At 50.8% G+C, this 25,103-nt stretch overlaps 9 protein-coding genes and 1 non-coding gene across 12 annotated transcripts; 5 read left to right on the plus strand and 5 right to left on the minus strand.

Annotated features, from left to right (window-relative positions):
* Positions 1-440: 440 nt before the first annotated feature.
* Positions 441-3,397, minus strand: PV10_03445 (uncharacterized protein; the record flags this gene model as incomplete). The annotated part of the gene is made up of 5 exons (XM_016367895.1): positions 441-1,327; positions 1,392-2,062; positions 2,136-3,108; positions 3,169-3,216; positions 3,266-3,397. The coding sequence occupies 5 exons, from the start codon at positions 3,395-3,397 to the stop codon at positions 626-628; spliced, it is 2,526 nt and encodes an 841-aa protein (XP_016227413.1). The 3' UTR covers positions 441-625.
* Positions 3,398-4,023: 626 nt separating this feature from the next.
* PV10_03446 (uncharacterized protein) lies at positions 4,024-4,782 on the minus strand. Its single transcript, XM_016367896.1, has one exon. The coding sequence runs from the start codon at positions 4,740-4,742 to the stop codon at positions 4,062-4,064; it is 681 nt and encodes a 226-aa protein (XP_016227414.1). The 5' UTR covers positions 4,743-4,782; the 3' UTR covers positions 4,024-4,061.
* Positions 4,783-5,728: 946 nt separating this feature from the next.
* On the plus strand, positions 5,729-7,514 carry PV10_03447 (uncharacterized protein; the record flags this gene model as incomplete). Its single annotated transcript, XM_016367897.1, has 1 exon — positions 5,729-7,514. One exon carries the CDS (start codon positions 5,729-5,731, stop codon positions 7,472-7,474), a length of 1,746 nt encoding a protein of 581 aa, XP_016227415.1. The 3' UTR covers positions 7,475-7,514.
* A 441-nt stretch (positions 7,515-7,955) lies between these two features.
* PV10_03448 lies at positions 7,956-8,041 on the plus strand. Its single transcript has one exon. It is a non-coding gene; the product is annotated as a tRNA-Thr (tRNA).
* Positions 8,042-8,333: 292 nt separating this feature from the next.
* PV10_03449 (uncharacterized protein) lies at positions 8,334-10,646 on the plus strand. The gene has a single exon (XM_016367898.1). The coding sequence runs from the start codon at positions 8,582-8,584 to the stop codon at positions 10,499-10,501; it is 1,920 nt and encodes a 639-aa protein (XP_016227416.1). The 5' UTR covers positions 8,334-8,581; the 3' UTR covers positions 10,502-10,646.
* On the minus strand, positions 10,169-13,163 carry PV10_03450. Of its 3 annotated transcripts, XM_016367899.1 has the most exons (5): positions 12,574-13,163; positions 12,305-12,521; positions 11,762-12,255; positions 11,278-11,712; positions 10,169-11,215 (listed from the first exon to the last, which is right to left on the minus strand). In XM_016367899.1, exons 1-5 carry the CDS (start codon positions 12,919-12,921, stop codon positions 10,811-10,813), a joined length of 1,899 nt encoding a protein of 632 aa, XP_016227417.1. In that variant the 5' UTR covers positions 12,922-13,163; the 3' UTR covers positions 10,169-10,810. The 3 variants fall into 3 exon arrangements, with proteins under 3 accessions (XP_016227417.1, XP_016227418.1, XP_016227419.1); XM_016367900.1 differs by having other exon boundaries at positions 10,169-11,712; XM_016367901.1 differs by having other exon boundaries at positions 12,305-13,163.
* Positions 13,164-14,752: 1,589 nt separating this feature from the next.
* PV10_03451 (uncharacterized protein) lies at positions 14,753-19,143 on the plus strand. Its single transcript, XM_016367902.1, has 2 exons — positions 14,753-15,385; positions 15,448-19,143. Exons 1-2 carry the CDS (start codon positions 15,236-15,238, stop codon positions 16,399-16,401), a joined length of 1,104 nt encoding a protein of 367 aa, XP_016227420.1. The 5' UTR covers positions 14,753-15,235; the 3' UTR covers positions 16,402-19,143.
* Positions 16,500-19,927, minus strand: PV10_03452 (uncharacterized protein). The gene has a single exon (XM_016367903.1). The coding sequence runs from the start codon at positions 19,572-19,574 to the stop codon at positions 17,526-17,528; it is 2,049 nt and encodes a 682-aa protein (XP_016227421.1). The 5' UTR covers positions 19,575-19,927; the 3' UTR covers positions 16,500-17,525.
* Positions 19,928-20,420: 493 nt separating this feature from the next.
* Positions 20,421-22,323, plus strand: PV10_03453 (uncharacterized protein). The gene has a single exon (XM_016367904.1). The coding sequence runs from the start codon at positions 20,543-20,545 to the stop codon at positions 22,106-22,108; it is 1,566 nt and encodes a 521-aa protein (XP_016227422.1). The 5' UTR covers positions 20,421-20,542; the 3' UTR covers positions 22,109-22,323.
* On the minus strand, positions 22,157-24,285 carry PV10_03454 (uncharacterized protein). Its single transcript, XM_016367905.1, has 3 exons — positions 23,837-24,285; positions 23,399-23,781; positions 22,157-23,335 (listed from the first exon to the last, which is right to left on the minus strand). The coding sequence occupies exons 1-3, from the start codon at positions 23,887-23,889 to the stop codon at positions 22,554-22,556; spliced, it is 1,218 nt and encodes a 405-aa protein (XP_016227423.1). The 5' UTR covers positions 23,890-24,285; the 3' UTR covers positions 22,157-22,553.
* Positions 24,286-25,103: the final 818 nt, after the last annotated feature.

Genomic DNA, 25,103 nt, shown 5'->3' on the forward strand with positions numbered 1-25,103 from the left:
GAGAGGATATCGTCCACTCTTGGCATCTGTATTTTGAGGGCGAATGCCAATAGGAATCTCTGCCAAGCCTTGGCATCTCCGCCTTATCATGGAATAAGAGGGGCACTGAGGGGCAATAATGTGTGTAAGGACTGTACCTCCGTACGAAGATCCCCGGAGTAATCCGTTGATGGCATTTCAAAGGTAAAACAGTAGTAGTGTCCTTGCACGCCCTTCGTTGCCCTCTGTGCCCTCGTACGAGGATCGCGCGACGGTTGACTGGTCCTCATCCATCTTCCCCCATACTGCTCTTGTCGACCATACAGGGTCCTCAACTCGTCGACGCCCATGCCTACTTTTACTAGTTGTATGTTGGCATTTCCATCAATGCCTTGTGGCAGTTTAAGCACGGGACCGCCTCGGTCCCGCTGTAAGAAGCTTTTGGCTATCGACTGGTCAAGCTATCAGTCATGCTCTGGTGTATTGCGATAAGCCCTACACTTGAGCTTGCGTGACTAGTACTAGATACCCATCTTCGCCTCATCAACATTGAACACCACCCCTACCGTATATGCTGTCAACAATATCGCTACCCATGATTGTTTGTCTATACTGGGAACTGATGCGACTCAGACGTGATGCAATATCAAACGCCACTCCAAGTGAAGGTCTTGGGTAAATGGAAGCTCTTCCTGATGACCTCGTCTTGGGGATTCGAGCTCCTCGCAAGAATTACCACAAATTCCCCCGCTTCGGCCTTCCATTGACCTATCTCCTCGCACCAGAACGAGAGAGCATACTTGTCCAAGGTCAAGCTCACTAGCTGGGATTCTCCAACGCCTAGTGTCTGTTTGGAAAATGATTTGAGTTCTCTGATTGGCCTTTGAAGAGAGCTTTCCGGGTCATGGACATAGATCTGAACGACCTCGGCGCCGTCGTATGGACCCCTGTTCGTGATCGTGACCGAGATATGCATCTTGTGCGTCGCCAAAGGCTCAAATTCTGCTGGCACGATCAAGTCCGAATACTCAAAGGTCGAGTATGAGAGGCCATGGCCAAAGTAAAACAATGGCTCCCGTTCGACCATTTCATAATACCGGTGACCGATGAACACGCCCTCGCCGTACATCAGACCCCGATCAGCTTTGCCAAATGTCAAATATGCCGGGTTGTGTTTGACCGACTTGGGAAACGTCAATGACAGCCTGCCTGATGGGTTGACCTTCCCAGTAAGCACATCTATCAGCCCATTTCCTACCTCCTGACCACCAAACCACGCGTGAACAATGGTGTCTGCTTGCGCTTCCCACGGCATCTCGATTGGGCTTCCAGATTGAGTGACAATGATCTGAAAAGCCAGCAAGTTAGCAAAGCTCAATGACATATAAAACCCAGCTCAACGAGGTACGCACCGTGTCCGGATTTGCTTCAAGCACGGCCTGAATTAGCTCGTCTACACGGCGCGGTAGCCTCAAGTTCTTCCTGTCGGCTGCTTCGTACTCATAGTCCGATGAAAGTCCAGTCACCAATATCGGCACATCGACCCTTCTGGCGAGGTTTGCTGCATCTTGAATCGCTTGATCCTCGTCAAAGACTTCATACCCACCCAAGCGACCGCAAAGTGTAAGTGCTGTACCCACACCTCCACTGACATTCTCATTCACCATAACAATCTCCATCTGGAGAGGCTTCCCTTTTTGCACGTCTCGATCGTGGAACTTATCCATGCAAAGCCTGTTGAAGCATGCTGTACTTTCTGTCTTAGGCAACTGGCTGGTCCACTGATCGATGGCCAGATCTCCATCAATTTTGAGCTTTCCTTTGCCTGAGACTCCAAAGCCAAAACGAAAACGTGCCGATGCTTCTGGCGTGAACACCGTCCGCGCTCGTACAAAGAACTTTTCTGGGAACACGCTGTGAAAGCTTTCTGGAACATCGACCAGATCCTTCTCCGTGACAGTGGTGTAGATTGGTTTCGGTTCTGGGGTGGACTCTGGATCTTCTGAAAACACCTCAACGGTCCAGCCACGGTCCTTGGAGCCTGGTCTTGTGAGACGTTTAATAAAGGGGCAGAATTTAAACGCTAGGCAGGTACAAACATCAGCAATCAATCTCCACATCATAAAGCATCATACGCATTGTCTCGGAGCACTCACAATGACACCCTGGAAGGTATGTTACGTTGCTCTTCCCGACAGCCTCGACCATGGCATCATAGGGGGTGATTGAATAGTAAGGATCGACTTCAGCACTCCCTCCGCCACTCAATGCAGGGTATTTGAAGTGGTCCCCGATGAGACCGTATGTCTTCGCTTGATCAGGGACGATGGGCAGTATCTTCCGCTTGTTCTTCAACAATACGATACTGTCGGCAACAACCTTGCGCACAAAGGTGCGGTTTTCGGGCGTGTTTGCACTTGATGGATTAAAAGGCGAATCTGGTGCAGACACCGTTACCTTGTTCGCTAGATTCAACAAATTCCTTACTGCTCTATCCAAAGTCGCAGTGGAAACCTTGCGTGTGTTGACTGCGGTACTCAATGCCTTTCCCCGAAAGATGGTCGGGCCCGGCATTTCAAGATCCAAACCTGCATTTATAGCTTCTGAGGTACTGTATGTACCCCACCAATCACTCATGACCAAGCCTTGGAAATTCCATTCGTCGCGAAGAATCGTCTTCAACAACAACGGGTCTTCGCTGGCGTGGATGCCGTTGATCTTGTTGTAAGCAGTCATGACCGTCCAAGGATGCTCATTCCGGAACGAAAGCTGAAACGGCAGCAGATGCAGCTCACGAAGAGTCCGTTCTGTCATCAAGACATCATCCTCGATCGAGTTGTCGGACTGATCGTGAGCAGCATAGTGCTTGATGCTGGTACCAACACCTTGAGATTGCACGCCTTTGATATAAGCTTCACCCAGCAATCCACTGAGAATTGGGTCCTCCCCAAAAGCTTCGAAATTGCGACCCATGAGTGGTGATCGTTGCAGGCACACCGTTGGGGCAAGGAGAACATGTACCCTCTTTACCCGTGCCTCCTGTCCAAGCAGAGACCCGACCTGGCGTAAGAGCTCGACATCAAATGTTGCGCCCATTGCAGTGGCGGATGGAAATAATACGCTTGGTGTCTGTTGTCAGGATAGATATCAGATCCAGTCGAGGGAGCAATCTGTCTTTGCCTCACTTACTCTTTCAAAGGACCGCACGCCACGGATCCCATGTGGACCATCAGATGTCTAGAAGATCCTAAGCCAGTCTGCCGTTGTAGTACCACGCATCACTCACCACAATCTGTGGGATTCCCCGTTCTGGAAGCCCGGTTGTCTTGAATGAACCCTGTCCTGCGAGCAACCACACTTTCTCATCCAGCGAGAGTTCGCCTATCAAGGCCTCGACGTCCCTAATAATGCCAGGCATTGTGTTTACCAAGTTTGAATATACTTTTTAGTCTGCTTGGATTGGAATGACTGCCACAAGCCAGCAGCAACAAGCGACGTTGGAATTTCCATAATCCAGCCCATTGCGAACTTGGACGATATTAATGCAACATCACCTACCAACGTAGTTCCTGGCTAGTTAGTCAGGAGTCAACCCCCACAACATGCCCCGTTCCTCGCGTCGTATGTGTAGTCGACAATAGCCGATGTGGTGCCGAAGGGGCAAAGAGTAATGAGGCGATCATGTTTATGCCCGGTGGAAACCAATGCTCGGCAGAGTCTTTACTGGGGTGAGATGTGGAGAGAGCCTATGGCTACCAAGTTTTCATAGGTATGGGTACACCCTTTCAGCAACGGTGGGGGTGGGATATAGCCTAAAGCCCGGGTGTTGCCTCAATTACGGGGCATCTATTAGGCTCAGCCAACTTAGGCACAACGGCCAAGGGGCACAATATGCCGCCATATATTCGAGATCTTCAAAGAAGACCTACAGTACTTTGTGCAAACATTGAATTACTGAGAAGCTTCTCTATGCTCTACCATTGATAGTAGCCGATACTTGTCCAGCTCACATCTCATGTCTCGAGCGAATGCAATCAGATGTAAGGGTGTTATAGAATTGAATATAGTCCTCGATTGTTGCACTAAAAAATGGTCGCAATTATTTTCTTCATAGATTCCATCTCGGCAGTATTGGCTACCTGCTCAGTGTCCACCAAAGCTGAAGAATGATATGCGGTTGCTTGAGTCGTCGATATTAATGTCGCTAGATTCTCAGACCTCACGCCGCCACCTGGCATAATGGCGACTCTGCCCTCAGCACGCTTGACTAGCTGAGCAAGCGTGTCGATTCCATCCACTGCAGTGCGGCAGCCACCAGATGTAAGGATCGTTCCCACATTACATTTGACCGCATCTTCCAGAGCTTCAAACAGATCTGGAGTGTCATCGAAGGCACGGTGGAATGTGCAGGGTAGTGGACTGGCTTGTTGGACAAGTTCCGATGTCCTGACGATGTCGACTTTGCCATTAGGAAGAAGAATGCCAAACACAAATCCATTGACAGCTGCCTTTGACTTGTAGAGTGCAATGGTCTGCTTCATCTCATCGAACTCAGGATCCGAGTAGACGAAGTTGCCGCCCCTGGGTCGTACCATGATGTTGATTGGGATATCAACCTTGTCTGAGATCTGAGCCAGCCATTCAATGTCAGGTGTTACTCCTCCCACAGTGGGATTGGAACACAGCTCGATCCGGTCGACTTGGGCTGTGCTTGCGGCGATGGCTGAACTTGGGTTGAAGCATGCAACCTCGAGGACCGCCATAGGGCTCCGGTGGTTATGACCCCCGACAAGCCTAAAGAATGATACTGGAGGAGGAGTTGATATCTTTACCCCTGCATCCCCTTGTCAGTGCTCTCACTTGAGGGGAACCGTTTGAGCTAGCGTCACGTGGTTCACACTCCTTTCGGAGGCGAGCCCAACGTCGCGTCTTTCAACCACGAAAATCACAAAGCGCTAACTACCTACAGTCAGCTACTTATGTCTTGATACTTCACATGTATTACTTCCCGACCTGTAGTCATTATATTCTGAAGGCTACAAAGCAGCCATTCAGCCTAGCATATCTGGACTCATGAGGACTGTGGTGCGAAGCTTGCTATCATGAGGCTGCCACCCTCGTCGATTTGAATTTCCTGTGAAGGGAGGCCATTCAGATTCAGATCTGCCAGTATGGCTCGCATTCGCTACTTCACAGGAGGTGAGGTTAGTGATTCACCTCCTCAGCACGCGCGTTGTTGTTGTTGTTCTTGTTGTCCAGTAAGACTGGCTTGTGGCTTTCTCGCCTATTACTGACGGTTGGTTGCCTTCACTCTCACGAAAGGTTAGCATCGCTCCTCTTAGTCTGGCGGCAATTAGTAAATTAACTTGCTAGAAAACACCTTTTTTTGTTGCCCCATTTCGAGAGGAACCCTTTTCAATTCTTTGTGTTCCCTCTAGGTAGCTCCTCAGATTCTAGCTTCAATGAGAAGCCTGTTTTCCACCAAGGTTGCTCCATTTCTCCCGCGGACAGACACTTTGGTCATCAAGAAACCCTTCCGGATCGACCTGTAACTCAAGCGCTTAATTAAATCCGTGTTGTCCTCGATAGTGACAAAAAGACCACTCCAACAAAGCGTTGTCCACGGACCCTGCAGAGGTCCTGGCTTGAAAGAGTACGGTTACTCGCACTCTACATATGCGTCTCCATCTCGGATACTCGAGCAACCAAACGAAGCACAGGGGGAAGTCTGACACTAACCTGGCTCAAAATGTCTCCGCCACCTCCAGATCCACATCCTCACCAACCTGAACGACCAGCCGAAAGTCAGGGTGATTATCACATCCACCCTTCTGCAGAGATGATATTTCACGCGATCTTGGATTACAGATCTTTGCGAAGCGGCCTCCGAATCCCTCCAAGGGACCCTGTTCCAGGTACAGCGCCATTGGCGCAGAACGAAGAAAACATCTCCGGCGATCCCCCATACCAGGGCACGAGTATTCGAATGATGCAGCCCAGAACTTTTCCCGAAGATTCTTACAGTCTGTCGCCCAGGAGAGACGTATCTCAAAATGCTGCTCTGGCCGAAAGTCAAGCCATTTCAACCGGCCCCACCCAGCACTGCTCACCATTTCAATTGGCTCGACAATTTGCCGAGAGTGTCTCGTCAGACTTGACTGCTCAGGAGTGCGGCCTTCTTCTCACCTTCTTGACTGAGACTAGAATGGTGAATGAAAGTGACACAAAGGTGCTCCTCCAGTCACGTCTAGATGAATTCTATCAAGCCGAGACAGCCCTTACTGGAGAACCACGAGACAGGCTAAGCACGCCCTCGGGCCCGGTGGACGCAGCACTCGGCATTGTTCTACATTGCCAATCTAAGAGGGGACCAGTTGGGGAGTTCTGGGACCCAGAAAGTCCGACTATCCAAGCTCTCCTTGCGAAAGGCCTCAACTCCGACTTTGTTTTCGGTTTCGATTGGCACTGGCGCGCCGAAGAAACTGCACGACGCCCCGGAAGATCAACTTGCCCTACTCGTGTCTGGGCGTCCGAGAAGCGCTTACTGCACGACAAGTTGTCCTCGGACATCCTTAACATCCTCGACTTACCCTGGTTAATTGTGGGAGGGTCCTGCGCAAAGTCTAGTTACCAAAGGACCCTTTTACCTACATCCAGATTAACAACTTTGAGCTTGTCGTCTACAATTAATATTGAGATCGAGCTAGAGTTCGGAACTGATCATCTCCGGCGCATTACGCTATATATCCCTCATCCGTCATCGGGTTTCTTTCATCCCTCATATGCCTCGACATACGCAACTATTCTCGATGCGGGTATTAGTTTTTTTCTATGGATACAGTGTAAGGACGATAGAGTAGGGTTCTTCACAGCAACGAAATCGGTGACCTTACGAGGTATCCCTGGTGCTGCCCCACTTCAAGAGCTGTACCAGTATCGACAGCGCGAGGAAGTTCTAGGTAGAGCCCTTACTGAGAACGAATATCAAGCCACATTCTTGATCTGGGCGGCCAACTACCTATCTCAACGTCCCTCTACTATTCTTGACTGCGGGGACTCCCTAGCTGATGCCCTTATCAGGAAGATTGGGAGTGCGATCAGGGCAAAACATGAATCAAACGGACATAACTATACTTCGGCTGGGAGGAAAGGCCCAGCTGCACGCTACGGATACAGCTTCAAGCAGTATTGGGATGGAGAACGTGTGTCCGTTACCCAGAAAGGGACGTTCAAAATCTTTTTGTCTGCGGACCAACCAAGCCTAGAACTACGGGGGGGAAGGCCACTCGTTCGTCTAATATCGAAGTCTCCAGAACATGTGACCATTCATTTCTCGGCACAGCTAGTCACGCTCAAACAAGATGGACAAGTCGTGTTCCAAAAGGCCTGTGACCGCATCGAGGATGCGGATCAGCGGAAGAGGTGGACGGAACAGGTCAAGGTTGAGTGCAGTAGGAACGCCATCTCGGCGTCGACCAAGCAGGCTAATTCATAACTCGACGACTAGCACAAAACGCGACGTGGAGATTCATGTTATTCAGAGTGGTTCTCACCACATTTTTCGGCTCATCTTTCCCCTAGAACCTCTTGAACAAGGTCTATCCATCGTGTGAAAGCTTAGGCACCAAAGCCGGGAAATACTCGTTGCTTTTATCACGAGGGTGGCTGGTGAGGAGTTAAATACGCCAGTTTAGGGCATTTGCCCTGCAGATAGACGCAGCATGCAGGTATTCTTGTGGCTAAGTAGTTATCTTCCAGTAAATCAGGCATTGGAAAATCATTTTTTGTCAACGCATAGTTCAAATCTGCTGTACATTGACCTTACATGACTTAAGAAGGACCGAACAGTTATGAAAAGGTGTGGACAACAAAGGTAGGGTTACAGAGTAAACACTTAGTTTTGATCATTCATATACTTGTAAGTTCGAAGTTGCATCAACAAATCACGAAGCTTGTCACAGCAAGCGGATTCGTTTGCCTCTGTAGCCCAGTTGGTAGAGCGCGGCACTAGTACACAGTACAAGTGATGCCGAGGTCTTGAGTTCGACTCTCAACGGAGGCAACTTCCTTTTTGTCCTTTTCGTCACTTCTTATTGACAAATACTTTTTGCACTTCTCAAATGATGGCACGGTATCAATTTCTTTAGTGTTTTTCATGTTCCTTTTTGCCCATTTAAATTATCCAAGTGGCCGGAAACACAAACTTGCTTCTGCGGGTGTATTGTTGTTCCGCATGAATCATAGCGTAGCGAAGAAGGCCGTAGGCGTGTGGGGACCCCCTGCGCCCGATAAGTCACTCTCTGTTCCGAGAATCTACGGATTTCCATTTGAGTCTCTGGTCTCAGCCTTGACCTGACACCTCAGCCTCGTCAACCTTCCTCGGTCGATGACAGCAATATTGCGAACAAGATTGCTATCTCACTGAACGAGGGTCTTGAGAATCCTATTCTCTGTCATCGACAAGGATAATGCTCAGTCCATGGTGAACATGCACCTTTCGCCGGTCACATATTGACCTCATATACTTTATCTAGTGCTGAATGTCCACGTAACTACATAACCGCCCTTATTGCGATAGACAACCAGTTTTCAACCACAGAAAATGGAGATCCTACCTCAAGAAATACTGGTCGATGTGCTCGATCATCTCGAGGCCGAGGATCTTATCTCTGCACAGCAGACTTGCCACTTGCTTTCCAAGTCAGCTCGGACCAACACGCTCTGGAGGTACAAATGTTTCGAGAAATCTCCCAGTGCGACCATGGGTGGGGAAAAAGATATTCTCAAGAGTCTGACCGGCGCTCTTAGGAGTCTTTCATTGTCTGACGACCGATCAAATCCTCCACCAGCGGCGCCGGCCAATTCTTCCCAGCGACCAGAGCCTCAGACATATGCTAGCCGGCGCGCACGTGCTGTCAATCGATGGGATCTCTCGGACCAGAACGAACGCATCGACTGGTACTCGGAGTACAAGGCCAGGCATGCTCCTCTGCGGATGGAATGGATGGATTCAGCACAGAGAACCCAGGACGAAATCCGTGGCATTTCGGTTTTTGACAACTCCACCAGACTAATCGGTTACCTGGAAGATCACAGTTTGCGGATTTGGGATCTCCGAGCAGACAGCAATGGCAAACGAAGGTTCGCCGAACTCGGCCGGAGCAAACCATTGTTACCGTCGACAGACCTGGACACCGCAGCCGAAACCCTAGTGGTTGACTGTGTCAGCTCGTTCCCAGCTCAGAAAAGGGCCTTCGTCGCCATTGACAAGACACTGAACGAAGTAGACCTCAACACGATGCAAGTGGTATCTCGATCCAAGTACTCATGGCCCATAACGGCGCTATCACAATCTTCCGACTCGATGCCTCCATTAACGGTGGGGACTCAATGGAGTCTTCACATCGTCGATCCAAGCGCTCCCGTGAAGCCGCTGTCAAACGAAAGCACCGAATCTCTAGAGGTTATTCCAGCTACAGCAGGGACATCCACTGCACTGTTACCGAATCTGACCGAAGATGCCAACAAGCTCCCCACACAGTTTGGAATCAGCTCACCATTCTCAGCAAACCCAGGTCCCTCGATCTGGGCGCCTGGATCTCCCTCGTGGGAACCCTCTCACCGGCTCCAAAACCCACATTGGATGGCGTACGCACGCGTGGAGCCCGGTCCGCTGGCAATCCTTCATCATTCAGAACACGAAATTCTCGCCGGCGGGCGGTTCCCTAGCATTCTGTCCTACGACCGCCGTTACTTCCCACGTTTACAGTATGTCATTCACTCGTCAGCATCGCTTTCTGCATTGGCCTCGATCCCTTACCCTCCGGCCATGAGTGGTAGTAGTCGACCGGGGACATCGACACTGATTGCCTGTGGTGAGTATCGTGGCCGTGGCTCGCTGGAGATCTACTCCTTGCCTCATGTCAAAGTCTCTAATAACCTGGACGACGGTTCTGCCTCGTTGGACCACCCATATAGCTATAAGAACCGACAAGATGCGTCATCGTCGAAACTACTCAGTGTTGCCACGCACGGCACGCGCATTGTGTATTCGGACAGCGAAGGCGGTTTGAAGTGGGTGGAACGTGACGGCCGCAGTCTGGTGCGCCGCTGGAATATAAATTCATTCGATCTCGATGCCAAGGCTATTGGAACAGGCATCAATTCCAATATGCTGACAACGAGTCGGTCCGGTGATGAAGTCGCGCGGAAGATTGTGCCACTGACAACGATGCCTGCGTCTTCTGTAGATTCCGATACCTACGGCTATGGCAAGAGAGGAGATGACGACTTATTGGTCTGGACCGGTGAGCGAGTCGGCATTGTCACGACTCAACCACAGCGACTAGATCATCGTGAAGTCGTGAACGCGATGGAGTCGGCCGGCCAACAAGAGGACACTTTGAGAGATCTCAGACACAAGGAAGAGGAATATGCCCAAAGAATGAGGCTGGCTCTTGAACGCCAGGCAGACGAGAGGAGATGGATGAGTCGCTTCCGTTTCAAGACCGGAAGATGGTAGTGGTGGACTTAGACTCTATACCAAGCGAGGATGTGCGTCTCAAGAGCTAAACAGACAGACAGACAGACCTCTAGGTCCTCTAGGTCAAACGTTGGTTAGAAATAGACAATTCTGGCTAATAGTGTATTAATAACGGTCGTTTTGGACGACATATCTGATGCTCGCGTAGCTACATTAGAGTGGTTGACTTCGCCGCCATCCACTCGATCCTGGATTTGCACCTCATCACCAGCTTGTTGGTAGGAACGAGCAGTTTGAGTCGGACCAAACAAAGGACGGCGTATATCTTTCAAGAACATGTTACCATCTTCACCTGGCGGTCTCAATAGTATCTCTGACGCCAACGCCAGCGTCGGGCCCGCCAACACTACCTGTCGCGGATTCGGTCTTGACAATGCCTCTCTCGTCTTGAATATGCATGACATGGTCCACCTGTCTTTCCTTTTCAAGGTTGGTCATCTCGCCCATGCCGTACCAAGCAATGACTCCCACACCAATCAGACCTGCCAGGCAACTGAAGGTCAAAGCAACAATACCTTTGGCTTGGAAGCCTGAGGGCAGTGGAGCGGGAGAGAGGTTCTGGCCTTGAAGATCCAGAAGGTCGACCGTGTTGGCTGCAGCATTTCCTGCGGTGGCCATTGGTGGAGAAAGCGCGGCGCATGCCGCAAAGTGATCCTCGGGGATTGTGATGGTCTGCTGCAACACAAGAGGCGCCTAAATGGGAAAGACAAATTAGTCGACGGAAGATGGGGTATACACGAGTGGTGAGTACAAACCTCAACAAAAGTCATGACCAGGCCAGAATCCACGTGCCATTCAATGTGACAATGGAATAGCCACACGCCAGGGTTATTTGCTCGGAAGCGCATGACAATGTGACCATTAGGTCGCACAAGTAGGACATCTCGTCTCATAGGTTTTTGGGGTAGGACGACCGATCCATTAGTCACAGACTCGGGGTCGAAGTCACCAGCTTCCTCTTCACTACGAAGGATCGACTGGAAGGCATGACCGTGAAGATGGAATGGATGTTTGCCCGGGTCTTGGTTGTTGAGGACGATTTCAACCACTTCATTGTGTTCGAGAACGTACGAGTGGGTGTTGACACCGTATATGCTGGCGTTGGTGGCGTATTCGCCGGATGTTAGAGCTGTGTATAGAGATGGGACCTTGGGTTTGACATAGGTGATGCCACTGAAGAATGCATAGTTCTGGGGAGGGTCAGAAAATGGAGCTTTCATGGAGAGACGAGACACTTACGGCACCGTTGCCGAGATTGTCCATGACGACGTCGAGTGTAACGACTAGGTCAGGATCGGGCAATAACTCTTCGCCATCAGTTGGAACGAGCAACATGTCGTCGAAAGGATCGAATTCGTCAATGTCTGCCGGCTCCGGGAGGGGTAGAGCACTATCGTAGACCAGGTACGAAGTGACATTGGGGTTCAAGCCATCTGGAATCTGATCGAACAGATCCTCATCCATGGATCCCATAATGGCGTAATTTGCGTCGGTCTCGTTCTTGGTGGTGAGCAGGACGCCATAGCGCTGTGCAGCTGTCAGGTAGATTTGCTCTGCCTCGGTCGGCTCATGATAGACGCCATCAACTTCGATGATTCGGAAGGTGTGACCGTCTATCCAGAAGTACTGAGCGGCAAAGGCTGCCATGTTAATGATGCGGAGGAAATAGGTTTTGCCAGGTTCGATGTGAATCTCCAGGTTTTGGGTGTCGTTCATGAGAGCGGCCTGAGGGACTGCTTGGGTGAGCAGGAGTGGAGAGTCTATTACGAAAGAGAGTCTTACCAGGTTCGGCACCAGTTGGATTGGTGACGCTGAGGAAGCTGGCAATTAGACCGGGCATTTGATCGTGGTACCAATCAGACAAAGTCAGAACCAGTTCTTCATCATAGAGGTCAGCATATGGATTTTCGGGGTCGTGCACGATCAGAGGACCACGAAGGCCATCTGGGTATTGGCCATCCACATGTGAGTGGTACCAATATGTGCCTGGCTGATCGATCTATTTAAATTGGTTAGAGACGAATCCAAGCAGAATGGGGCATGGGTCTTACGGTGAAGTTGTAAGTAAATGAGGATCCTGGAGGAATAGGACATTGAGTTGTTGAGCCAACACCATCCATATGATTTGTGCCGTTCTGAAAGAGACCGTGGAAATGGATGGAGGTTGACTGATTTCCTAGATCATTCTTCAAATTGACCACGACGCGATCGCCAACATTTGCGACGATTGCGGGAAGAGGCCATTCGCCATTGATGCCAATGACGGGTCGCTCGTGCTGACCATCTGGATTTCGATTGACCCAGCCGGCGGTGAAGTCGTAGGTACGGGTTTCAGCAGTAATCAAAGTGGCACAGAAGAGAATGGATGAGACGAGGAAGCTGGACAAGGACAGGGCCATGATGGCTGTCGTCCTCCGAGGGTGTGTGGTGTCGAGAGTAAAGACACGGTGATGTAGGATGGTTGTGAAGGAAAAGAGAGAGCAAACAACGACGGTTGCGATCAGATAAGATCCATGACGGTTTCACAAAAGGCACAGGCCCTTACCTAACAGGGTAGTGTGTGAAAAAAGAGGGCATGCGGGTCTAGTCATGATGGCTTGCACATGGATGCGAGAGAGGTCCGATGCTGCTCCGGTATAGGATGGGACGTGGAGGTGTGGTGAGCGATTAGATTAGATTGTCACGCGATGGACGATCGCATCGCATCTGGGTATGGGGACATCTGGACATGGTCTCTGCTGATGGAAGCGAGAACCTTGCTACGTGGCCAGTGGCCAACACGGAACCAGGGAGGAGAAAAGGCGGGCCAGGGGAACGGAAGAAGCCCTGGGCAACGGCAATGGTGACATATCCGAAGTGGTGTGAAGAGGACGCTACCGAGAGAGAAAGTGTGTCTATGTGAAGTGTTTAGCATGAGAGGGGCCAAAACGGCAATGATCGAGACTGAAGCTCGGGCAAAGGAACCGTATGATGCGTCTGATTCTGCTGCTGCAGGGTCCAGAGCTTCAAAGGATCGACTAACATGTGGATCTTGAGGAGAAGCTGGAAGGCTGGAAGGCTGAAAGGCCGAAAGACTGGAAGACTGGAAGACTGTGACAGGGCGTAAAAATAGAGGCCGAAGGAGAAGAAGTTTGACAGGAGATTGGAATTGAGAACTGCCAATGTTGCTTGGCGAAAGCGTGGTTTGTGCGGTGGATTCCAAGCTTCCAAGAGTCGATAGAGGAAGGTGCAGACGGTCCATTGGCCTTCACAACGGGGGCAGGTGCGACCCCTAAGTGGAGTTCTCCCGGCGGGAAGGAGCGACCGAGCAGCGCCTTTCAAAGTCTCGACCACCCACTATCCATCCGACGCGACACTTGGACTCCATCTGACACGAGCCACCTTTTCTCGTTACTCTCGTCTGCATATTCCTGTAAAGTGCTGGAGGGTGTTACATGCATAGAAAAGTGTTTGTGTTTGTCAATCGAATCGAATCGATCCAATACCCATGTCATAGCCCATCCTTGGTGTCTGGTGGATCGGCACATGTCGTGGGCTGGCTACAACTCTCTGTCCACTTGAATCTCTCTAAGTACTCCGCAGCCTCAATCAGATTGGCGCTCGAGTGGTGTGATTCTTCCCCTCGTTGTGTTCATCTGATCTAATCTGGACAATCTAGGCCCAATCACTTCAGCTATTTAGCGAGTCTGTCGCATCGTGGCAACCGTTGTCTTATCTGATAATTCGTCTTACATAAATTCAACGGCGGTCTGACTTTTTTCATTCAACTCAATTTTGATCTTTGGATCGTCGGTGTGTCGTGGTTGGAAAGGATTGTCGGGGGTTAGTTGTACTGGAACAATGGTCCACCTTGGGTGCCGTGTTATCCAGAAGGTCGGAAAATTCAGTGGAAAGCCTAAGCTTTCTTGGTGCTCTTTCAAGCGAACACCAAGCATTCTGCGTTGTACGGAGTACAGTAGAGGAGCAACCTTGTGTTGACCCACGAAGCTGGCAATCGTAGACCCACTCTCTTGTTGTCCTCACCTGATGGCTTGAACCATTCTATCGTGCCAGAACGGGAGAAGAAGATGGCAAGTAACTAGTCAGTCGCCTTTGCAAAGGTCTTCCTCGTTATTTGACGACATGAGTGGGAGAATCAGCAGAGCTGCAGAGTCATCTCACTTCCAAGAGCACGACAGGAATCGGTGCGAGAACCGCCATTGGTAACTCTGTTAGTGCCGAAAAGTGTTCAGAGTATGAGCTGCATCGTGCAGTAGTAATAGCGTCCTGCAAGGAGAAAAAATTCAAAGTACAAACCTTGCGACTCGTCTGTGCCCTAGCATTGAACTCGTTCTCAATTGGGCACGGATTGTCATCCCTCGACTCGCGGCAACATGTGCTTGCGGTATCGGCGCTGCTTTTCTGGTCTGACCTTTTTTTGGATTCCTGATGGTCGGTGCCTCACACCTGATCCTCGGACCTTTCTTGGAAATCCCTCTCGGATGGTGGATGCAACAAGTCCAGCTCCACTCCTCCCTCCACCCTCCACCTTGTCTGCTCAACCCAGGACATCTTATCTGATCAGATATTGTCCATTCTTTGTCCATCCTCTCGACACATTCTGCTTGCCATAATTCTGATCTTTCTTTTATCAGACTTCAGAGGTGGTTTCTTTAACATCCTTCGCAACATTCGGCCAGCCAGATTAGTTTATCGCAAGACAGCACACGCAAAATGGTTCAGGTCTTTGCTGTCCCCGTCTTCTTCATCGTTTTCCGAGAAACTCTTGAGACGAGTATCATTGTCTCAGTCCTCCTCTCCTTCCTCAAGCAACAACTCGGCCCTGACCAGGATCAAACAGTGTACAACAAGCTGCGCAAACAGGTTCGCACCAAACTGCTGACGAGCTTCCTTCTCCAACCAGCAAGCTAACTTGATTTCTTCAGATATGGTGGGGAACTGGGATAGGCTTCGCCATATGTTTGATCATCGGTGCCGGGCTGATCGGGGCCTTTTACAGCATTGGTAAAGACAATTGGGGCCCAGCAGAATACATCTGGGAAGGAGTCTTTTCCATCATTGCGTCTGTAATCATCGCCCTCGTCGGTGCCGCTCTCCTTCGCATCTCTAAGCTCCAAGCCAAATGGCGAGTCAAGCTGGCAAAGGCTCTCGAAGCCAAAGACAACCGTAACGCCCGACTTGGCACCCGCTTCAAGGCTTGGGCAGAAAAGTACGCCATGTTCTTGCTTCCCTTCATTACCATTCTGCGAGAAGGTCTCGAGGCCATCGTTTTTGTCGCTGGTGTTGGCCTGGCTTTGCCTGCCACCTCCATTCCCCTGGCTACCGTCTGTGGCCTCGCCGCTGGAATCCTCGTTGGCTTTATCATCTACAAGTGTGGCAACATGGCTCCTCTGCAGGTCTTTCTGATCATCAGTACTTGTTTCTTGTACTTGGTTGCCGCTGGTCTCTTCTCCAAGGCCGTCTGGTACTTTGAAGCCAACGCCTGGAACAAGGCCACAGGCGGTGACGCTGCAGAGAATGGTTCTGGACCAGGATCCTATGACATTCGACGCAGTGTCTGGCACGTCAATTGCTGCAACCCCGAGCTGAACGGTGGCGGCGGCTGGGGCATCTTCAACGCCCTCTTCGGCTGGCAGAACAGTGCCACCTACGGCAGCGTCATCTCGTACAACGTCTTTTGGATCTTCGTCATCGCCGGTTTCGTTCTTCTCCGCTTTAAGGAGACTAAGGGTCGCTGGCCATTCACCAAGCCCAAGCCTGTCGATGCTCCTTCAACCAAGAGGAATACCAGCGGCGATGAGACGAGCGAGACCAGTGTTGGTCCATCAGAGAAAGTCGCACATGGCGCCAAGTCGACCGAAGTCCAGAGCCATGTATGAAGCCGCGAGGACAAAGTGAATCAAAACCATTGATCAACTCAATCAACTCATTTCCGTATGGGAGATGCAACCAGTCCTGGGCCACCATTGCTTTCTGTGGCTGTTGTACTGCGATGTTGCGTCACCACCCGGACATGTTATAAGACAGCGTGGACTGCTCATGTCCAGCACAGAATAACAAACTATACATGCATCCAATGCGATAATGCGAAAATCATATGCCATTGATGTCTCACACACCCCACGTGCTTTGTAAACTATGCTTGATGCGAAATGCTGAAAGTGTGATTGGCTGGGTCTGGGCCGTACCTGACAAGGACTACTGGACACTCACGAATGAGTATGTCAACCCAATGTCATCAGGAGGACCATCATGAGGTACTTGAGCTCCCAGTCTATCTCATTGCTTGCGCATCTCGCAATCTCTATCATGCTTGGAATGTACATGAAACGTCAATGAGAATACAAGACACAGATGTCATGATCCATCGAGCTCCTGTTCTATTTCCGCATCTGCAATGCCATGTGGACATGAGCAATCACCTACTGCTTCCTGTCCATCATCACCTTGCCTGAGACCATTGCTCCCAGTCCATGCCAAACGCTGTTGATGCTTGTCTTGCCTTCACCCCAAGTATTTCCTAGCTCTTGCACCTTGGATGAAACTTACAGTGTACTGCACCCCACCCTCCCAACCAGTGCAGTCACCAATATGTGTCTGAGGTCATCAATCTGGCGTCATCGACCTGGGGTCGAGACTTGGCAAGTTTTCATCCCAAGGCCGAGACAAGTGGACGGTGACGATGGTTGTTGGAAAGACTGTTGCGCAAGCTGTGTGGGCTGAACTTTTTGAAAGGTCGTAGTGCTGGTTGTTAGTACATGAATATGGGGGACGGGGAATGTCACTGCAGGGGGTGGTGGAGACAAAACAGATCGCATGCTTTTCCAGGGTCGGGGGGTTGTGTGTTGCCAAACTTCTACGGTGCAAATACCTGCTCAGTTAGTAGCGTGGAGATCCTTGGTTCCGGCGGCTTGCTATTCGACATTGTTGGCCTGGGTAGTGTTGCTCGTGACTTCGAATTGGAAAATTGAAATCCCCGACATATCCTGGCTGTATCATGCCTCTAAGAAGGCCGTCGCCGCTTCGGTTCAGGTGTACTGAGATCGAGAAAATCGAACTCATCGTCCTCTTCAGCCTTCCTCTTGACGAGCTTATTCTTTGATGGAGTGACGGGTGGACTGGCCGTGGTGTTGGTTGCTGCGTGTAGGCCGTCGGTTGTGGTTGGATTGACGTCTGGCTCTGTGTTATGACGTGTAAAATCTGCCTCTGCGGGCGTGACTTCGGTGCCATCAGGGACAACGGTTGCAGACACCTCTTGCGCAGCTTCGTGGGGATCCAGAGTCGATGATACGTTCGCGACAAGGGTCTCATCCTCGCCTTCAGCAAACAATTCCTCGTCGTCATATATGCCGTCCTCTGTCACGGAGCCGACAGTAGCGTCGTTTTGATCTTGGCCATCGTCGACATCAGGGTCAAATACATCTTCGGCTTCAGCGTCAAATTCGGGCTCGCCGGTGTCATGGTACTCTGACTCATCGGCATGGGTGCCTTGGTGTTCATCAGACTCGGTGAATTGAACGTGTTCGTCGCTCGAAGCACCTTGGACGTCCAACTCAGCAGCCGTCTCATCAAGTGGACCATCCTGCGGCTGGTCATTCTCGCCATTCACTTCGACAGCATCGCTCTGGGCGCCGACTTCTTGAACTTTGTCTGCAACTTGGCCGATTTGTGAATCTTCAGCGGTGGATTGACTAGGTTCTGGGTCATGTGCATACTGCTGGAGGCCATCATCCTTATGGACAGCCGTTTCTTCTTCTGCAGCAACAGTGTGCTCACCATCAGAACCATCCTGAACAGGAGTAGTCGCACCTGGTTGATGTGCACTGACTTCGTCATCGAAGGGGCTATCTACATGGTCGGCGGCAATTTCAGCAAAAGACTTGCCTTCAGCACCAGAAGCAACCAGGTACTCGTACTGTGAGGCCAGGCTGACACGGCTGCTGAGTTGGCAATAGAGAGGATGGATTGGCTCTAATGCCTGGTTGTGGCACAAGCTGAGATACACCTCAAGGACCTGGTTAAGCGTGATCTCGGCAGCGTACCTGGAATCTTCACAAATATGAAGCCCCAGTCCGGGTATATCGAGAACAAGCTCGTCATGATGGTCCAAGGTTCCGACTAGAACCTCGCGACAGGCGGCTAGTAGTTTGTCCAAAGGCTCAAATGCGAGCGACGTGTCGGAGAGAAAATACAGCGAGGAGCCATCGCTGATGGTGGGAGGGAATAGGGACATTTCATCGTCCAAATAGACGACAGTCACTGGATGCAGATCTTGCGGGGAGTCACCAGGATCTTGAGCAAGGGTAACAGTTTCCTCGCCGTTGAGTTCAGAATCGGGGTCCTCCGGGAGGGATGTTGGATCAGGAACGGACGCATCCAGGTCATCCACAGACTTTTGGACATCTGCTGGTAGTTTCGTGTCCAGGGTCTCCTGAGCCGGTTGATTGGTTCCAGTTGGCAAGGATGTTGCAACCGTAGCTGAGGAATCTTCAAGTGCAGTGGTCAAGGGGCCGACGGTTGCTGTTGCTTCTTCTACTTGGTTAGTATTAGGTGACAGGTAATCTTGCTCAGTAACATCGATGAGGTCCTCGAGATCTTCCTGTTGGGGGTGTTCTACGTCGGCAGCAGGCTCATGTTCGAGATGTTCGAGTCCGATAGATTCTTCTGCAGCATCATGAGAGGTGATCAGATTGTCGTCGTCGTCTTCGTACAAGATATCTTCATCTTCGTCTTGCTTTTGTTGCGACGGACTAGTAGGGGCATCCATGGTGTAATCCAAGGGTTCTGACGCAGAGGGAGGGGCGTCGTCCAACATGTCATCGTCGTCGAGATATTCATTATCGGCTTGATCTTGCCTGGCTTCACCTGAATCTAGGAAAGATTCTGGATTGTAATCAACCATGTCGTCTTCAATCACAGAAGGATCATGAACAGACTCAAGCTCGATGTCAATGTCTTCTGACTGACGATAGGGAGACGAAGCGACGTCCATTTTGTCGTCCAAGGATGACGTGTCGATGGAAGGGAACAGGAGGGAAGGGGCGGTGGTCATTCTGCAAGGGGGGATTCTAGGTAGCCAACAGGCGGACGCCCCGAGATCGAACGCGGTTCGTGGAAATGTAAGCAGACTCAGTGTGACTCAAAGCGATGTGAGATTGGCTTTGGATCTGAAATGAAGGGGTCTCAGGAAGAGGCGGGAATCTGGGGCGAGTGGGAGGAATGCGAAGGCAACAGTGTCGTGGGGCGAGAGTGACTGCTTCAAAACTCAAGGATCGTAGCTGATTTGCAATTTCAGCAGTACAGGCATTTTCAAGATCGACTTGAGGCAGAAATGATGAGTGCGCAAGGCAACAATCTTGATAAGACGAGAAAAGAAAATTCAAGAAGGATGGCTTTCAAATGCCGCGAGTGTCTGGATCAAAGTACGGAGTAGGCGACGAAAACAGAGACGAAGGAGGGTGACTGCCAAGACTCTTCAAGCGCAGTCACGAGTCACTGACGCTTGCCTGTTTTGAGTTAGATAGATGCTAGTCAGCCACTGCGGAGCATTACGTGCCATCGTGCAGCCCATGATCCCACGTGTGGCGCGTCGAGGGAGATATTGACGATGAGATTGTATGCACAGTCTTGAGTCAGAGACTATGTAGAGTTTCTAGTGATGTGGATTGGTGTTTACACTTGTCTGTGAGCAAATCCATTTCAATAGCTACCGGCTTCGTAGCACCTGGACCGACAGGGGTGCATTGTAGTGAATATATAGTTGTCAGACAAGGAATAATGTGCTTGAAGACGCCAAATATGGGCTCCATTAGTGCCAACCTCCCAGTCTGACGGTCTTTAAATTACCCTGACCGTGTCCTCTACAGAATCGTGCAGCCACTGGCCCTGCTGGCCTCAATTCCCAAATCCCCCCTCACACATCAACATATTTCCTAGAACCACCCTCATTCACAGAACTGGCCCTCAACGCAGCCTGTCCCTTCTCTCGTTGTCCTCCAATACTCAGGCAAATTCCCGACAATGGTTGTTCTGGCAGCCTCGATTTGTACGAGGGGAGGTAAGGCACTACTCTCGCGGCAGTTCGTTGAGATCCAAAAATCCAGGGTCGAGGCTCTACTGGCCTCCTTTCCCAAACTCGCCGACTCTTCCACACAGCACACGACCGTCGAGAGCGAGAATGTTCGATTTGTCTATCAACCTCTCGATGAGCTCTACCTCGTCCTCATCACAAACAAGCAATCCAACATCCTCCAAGACATAGACAGCCTGCACCTTTTTGGCCAGGTGGTCACCTCCATCTGTAAGAAGGCCGATGAGCGAGAGATTCTGCGACATGCATTTGACCTCTTATCGGCGTTTGACGAACTGGTCACCATGGGCTATCGAGAGAATCTTTCTCTTTCCCAGATCAAGACATTTCTCGAGATGGAATCTCACGAGGAGCGCATCCAAGAAATCATCGCGCGAAACAAGGAACTCGAGGCTTCGGAAGAACGCAAGCGCAAGGCCAAACAACTTGAACTACAGAGGAAAGAGGCTTCCAAGGCGGCTGCATACCAACGGGGCATGGCTCCCAAGATTCCTCAACAACCTACATACACGCCTCCAACACGACCCGAATCTTACGACAGTTATGAAGCCGAAAAGAACAAGACGGCCAGCAAGTTTGCCGCATCTCGTCCCACAAAGGGCATGCAATTGAACAAGAAATCAAAAACATCCAATGCATTCGCCAAGGTGCAACAAGATCTTGGTCCCGAGGAACTCGAACCACCCCCTGCAGCCTCTCCTCAGACCACATTGCCCGACCGCACCGTCTCCTCATCTCATGCCCATCACGAATCTAGCTTGTCAAGTGCCTCGCCCATTACGATCGCCGTCAACGAAACCCTGTCAGCCAAGCTCTCTCGTGAGGGCACACTGAAGAGCTTTGAGGTCAAGGGAGATCTACAGGTCAAGATCACAGACCCAGCGCTCACAAAACTCTCTCTATCGGTGCAGGCGGTCGAAGGACCTCTCAAAGCCCAGTTCCGAACTCACCCAAATGTGGACCGAAACCTCTTCACATCAGACAAGGTCGTTCAGCTCAAAGACACGACCAAGCGATTCCCAACCAACAATTCTATTGGGGTCCTTCGTTGGCGTGCCACCGCCCCAGCCGACAGCAATGACGTCTTACCCATCACGTTCACGGCGTGGGTGAACAAGTCGGACGACAGCTACACCATCACCATCGAGTACGAGCTGCTGAACCCAGATGCCCACACTCTCAACAACGTGGTGGTGACGATTCCGTATTCGTCGGCCGAGCCGGCGGTGTCATCGTTTGACGCCATTTATCAGGTCACGGGAGACAGTCTGGAATGGACAATTGGCAGCGTCGATGTGAGCAACCCGAGCGGAGCGTTTGAGTTTGAGGCCCAGACGGACGACGACAGTGAATTCTTCCCCATGACGGTCAGCTTCGAGTTGGACAAGCCGTACATTCAAGTGGATGTGCTGGACGCCAAGCTGCTCGAGATTGAGGAGAATGTGGATTTCGAAAAGGTGGTCAAAGCCACCACGGATGGCTTTGTCATTGAGTAGTCGAAATGTCCAGGTACGATGAAATAATGCTACAGCGGATGGATGGTTCAATTAGAAAGGCTTCAAATACAATGCGATGCATGTATGCATGATGTGTCTCAATTATCCCTTTTTTTCCTTTCCTTGGGACTTGATATGGACCATGGTGTTGGTCTTCTGACCAAAGCGACCACATTCTGTAGGTGTTTTGGAGGGTATTTGCCATTGCTCGTCCCGCATACCACGGGTATATGCATCTAGATGCTCTCTCTTTCTCTCTCTCTATCTCTCTTGCACGCTTACTGCGATCACACTTCGTCTATTACTCTCATTATTTCACGCCTGCAGGCGGAAAAGGTTCGCACATAATGCCCGTAACTCCGACCGTATGTTTTGATGACTGCTGCTCACGTGTTCCTCAGCCAGCAGACATTCTCCCAGGTGCAAACGCAGTGCTGTTATCCAGCTAGTTGAAACCTGGCCATACACCGTAATCTATTAAGCGGAACAAATCCCACTCGGCGGCGCCTTCTGTCTTGAAATTCCAGAAGATCGAGCCCTGAGCTTGATTTTCATAGACGTCAAGCTGGGCGGCCAAATATGCATGGGTGGCGGCGCGCAATCCGTCGTCCCACTGCTCGATGTGGTTCCTGATGGCGCATGAGCCGATGTACTCGGAAGTGGTATACGTGCCATCTGGGTTCTGTTTGAAATATGTCCCATCATATCGGGCGCCATATCCAACGCCGTTGAGGAAGGGCGCGCAGTCGGTCATGGCACCAGACCATTCACCGACCACTACCAATTTGTCCTGACCCCGGGCCCAAGTCTCGGCGTCGGAGTAGACAGCTTGGACGTGCTCGTCGTAAGAGAGATGCACCGGTCCAAAAGAGTGGTAATAATGATGGTCGACGATGGCACCTTGACTGGTCAAAATGCCATTCCATTCCGAGGGGTTGTCAAACCCGTCCGAGATAACGACTGGGGTTTGGCCTGATGATCGCACGATATCGAATCCTCGTTGGTAGTAAGATACCACTGCATCCTTTCCGCCGTCAAGGGAGGTCACCACTGGTTCATTGATGAGTTCAATGGCCGCAACCACATCGGAGTACTCGCTGGTAGCATACTTCCGTGATATGATTCCGATAACATCGAGAGTCACATCGACTGTGGTGTCTCTAGTCCAGCCGGGGTCAGACGTCCTCTGGCCGGAATTGTCGAAACCATTCTGTGACAGAGGCGCACCTGTATTGGCAAAATTAGAATTGGCCGGAAGAAGCGCCATAAGCTATCGCGAGGATGAAATACCATGCAAGTCAATCGAGACTACAAGTCCCGTCTGTCGAGCCCAGCCAATGGCCTTCTCCAGATAATCTGCTGCGCCCTGGATATAAGGATCGCCCGGATACTTCTGAAAGGCCCAGTAGCCTATGGGAATACGGACGAGATTGAAGCCATTGTTGGCGAGCTTTTGGAAATCTTCCAAGGACACCCAACTGTCCCAGTGACTTTGTAAAATGTCGCCGGCGTTGGCCACGTTTTGTGTAAAAGTATACTCATCAACAACGCTACCACCGAACGGCTCAAATATGGATGGAGTGAGGTAAGGTTCGAGCAGCAACCAACCTCCTATATTGACACCTCGCACCGGCGTTGAACCATATGCGAAGTCTCGTTTCAGTATAGGGGTCCTGATCAATAGGTCAGCAACACGAGGCATCAAGTTTCAACTCAAGAGGTGCTTACGCTGTGCTTGAGGTAGCCGCCAACAGTGCAGCCAATAGTTTTCTTCCCACCATGATTCTACCTTGACGCTCCTCAGAGTGATTGATCTGGTCTACAAGCCACTTATAGACCAAGTCTGCAGGAGCGGCGGGACGGGCTCCTGTGACCCTTCACAGGTCTTTGTCACCTGGGTATTTATGTGTGGGAGCTACGCATGAAACACAAACGAGGTACCTCGTTGGCGAAAGGGCGAATTTGTAGCACCGTCGCTGTCCTTCGGAAAGATAAGACTGAGCCGTATTGTATGATGGTCACAACCAAACTAGTTGCAAAGCAAAGGAAGAAGCAAAAATGAGGATAAGTTATGAGTGAGGATTTACAAAAACAAGCACGGTCAACACACTTGTCGATCTGCGCATGGCTCCCAGACGATGCCGAGATGTGGGATGACGAAGCAGCGCCAATGGTCGTTAGTAGAATCGTCGAGGGCTGGACTACTTAGGCGCGGCGTCCTTTCTCTCACGTAAAGAGAAGGGTGGCACGGTGGTCCAACGTTGGGGCATCGAAAGAGGTGGATATTGAGAAGAGGCTTGAAAAGACAAAGGACCGAAATGGTTGGATGGTTGGAAGTTGACGGTGGTATTGCGTCGACCTACCAGAGCAAAGTGGAGATAACAATGTAGCAAAGCCAGTACCAGGACCTGCATGCCAATGGTGAAAACAAGGCTGTTTGTGGTTCCCAAATAGAGCTCTTTCATTGCGAGGATGTTGGTGTACGAATAGGCCGACGTAGCCGCGCCGAAAGTGTATGCTAGCACGCTCCTTGGGCGCAAAGTCTGAATTTCGGGTGGTTGGGATGGCGGATCTCAAGCACCAAGCTCGATGGAGCCCTTGGGGGGGGGGGCGGGCATGGATGCTTGAGGGCCCTGTGAACATGTCTCGTGATGAAGAAGCGCCTCGACAGGGTTTTCTTGCGACTGGGCAGAAGACAGGCTTGGGAAAGATCAGTGGGGAGGTGGACTAGGCAGCCTTAGCTATACTGTATGGACATAAAAGCGGGCGCCATAGCGCCCTGGGCAGTGAAATATTAGCGAAGTCTACTGACCACGACACCCATAGTGTTCTGTGGCAAACCATAATCTTGATCCACGCCTCAAAGACAATTGTGGGGACGGATAGATATCTGTATCTGTAACTTTATGTGGAGTGAGGATGAATCGTCGCAATGACTGTACTCCATGGGAATTGTGGTTATTATTCGAGAGGGTGAAGTTGGGATGTGAACCTT

The sequence above is a fragment of the Exophiala mesophila genome, assembly GCF_000836275.1.
Source record: "Exophiala mesophila strain CBS 40295 unplaced genomic scaffold supercont1.2, whole genome shotgun sequence".
Taxonomy (NCBI): Eukaryota; Fungi; Ascomycota; class Eurotiomycetes; order Chaetothyriales; family Herpotrichiellaceae; genus Exophiala; species Exophiala mesophila.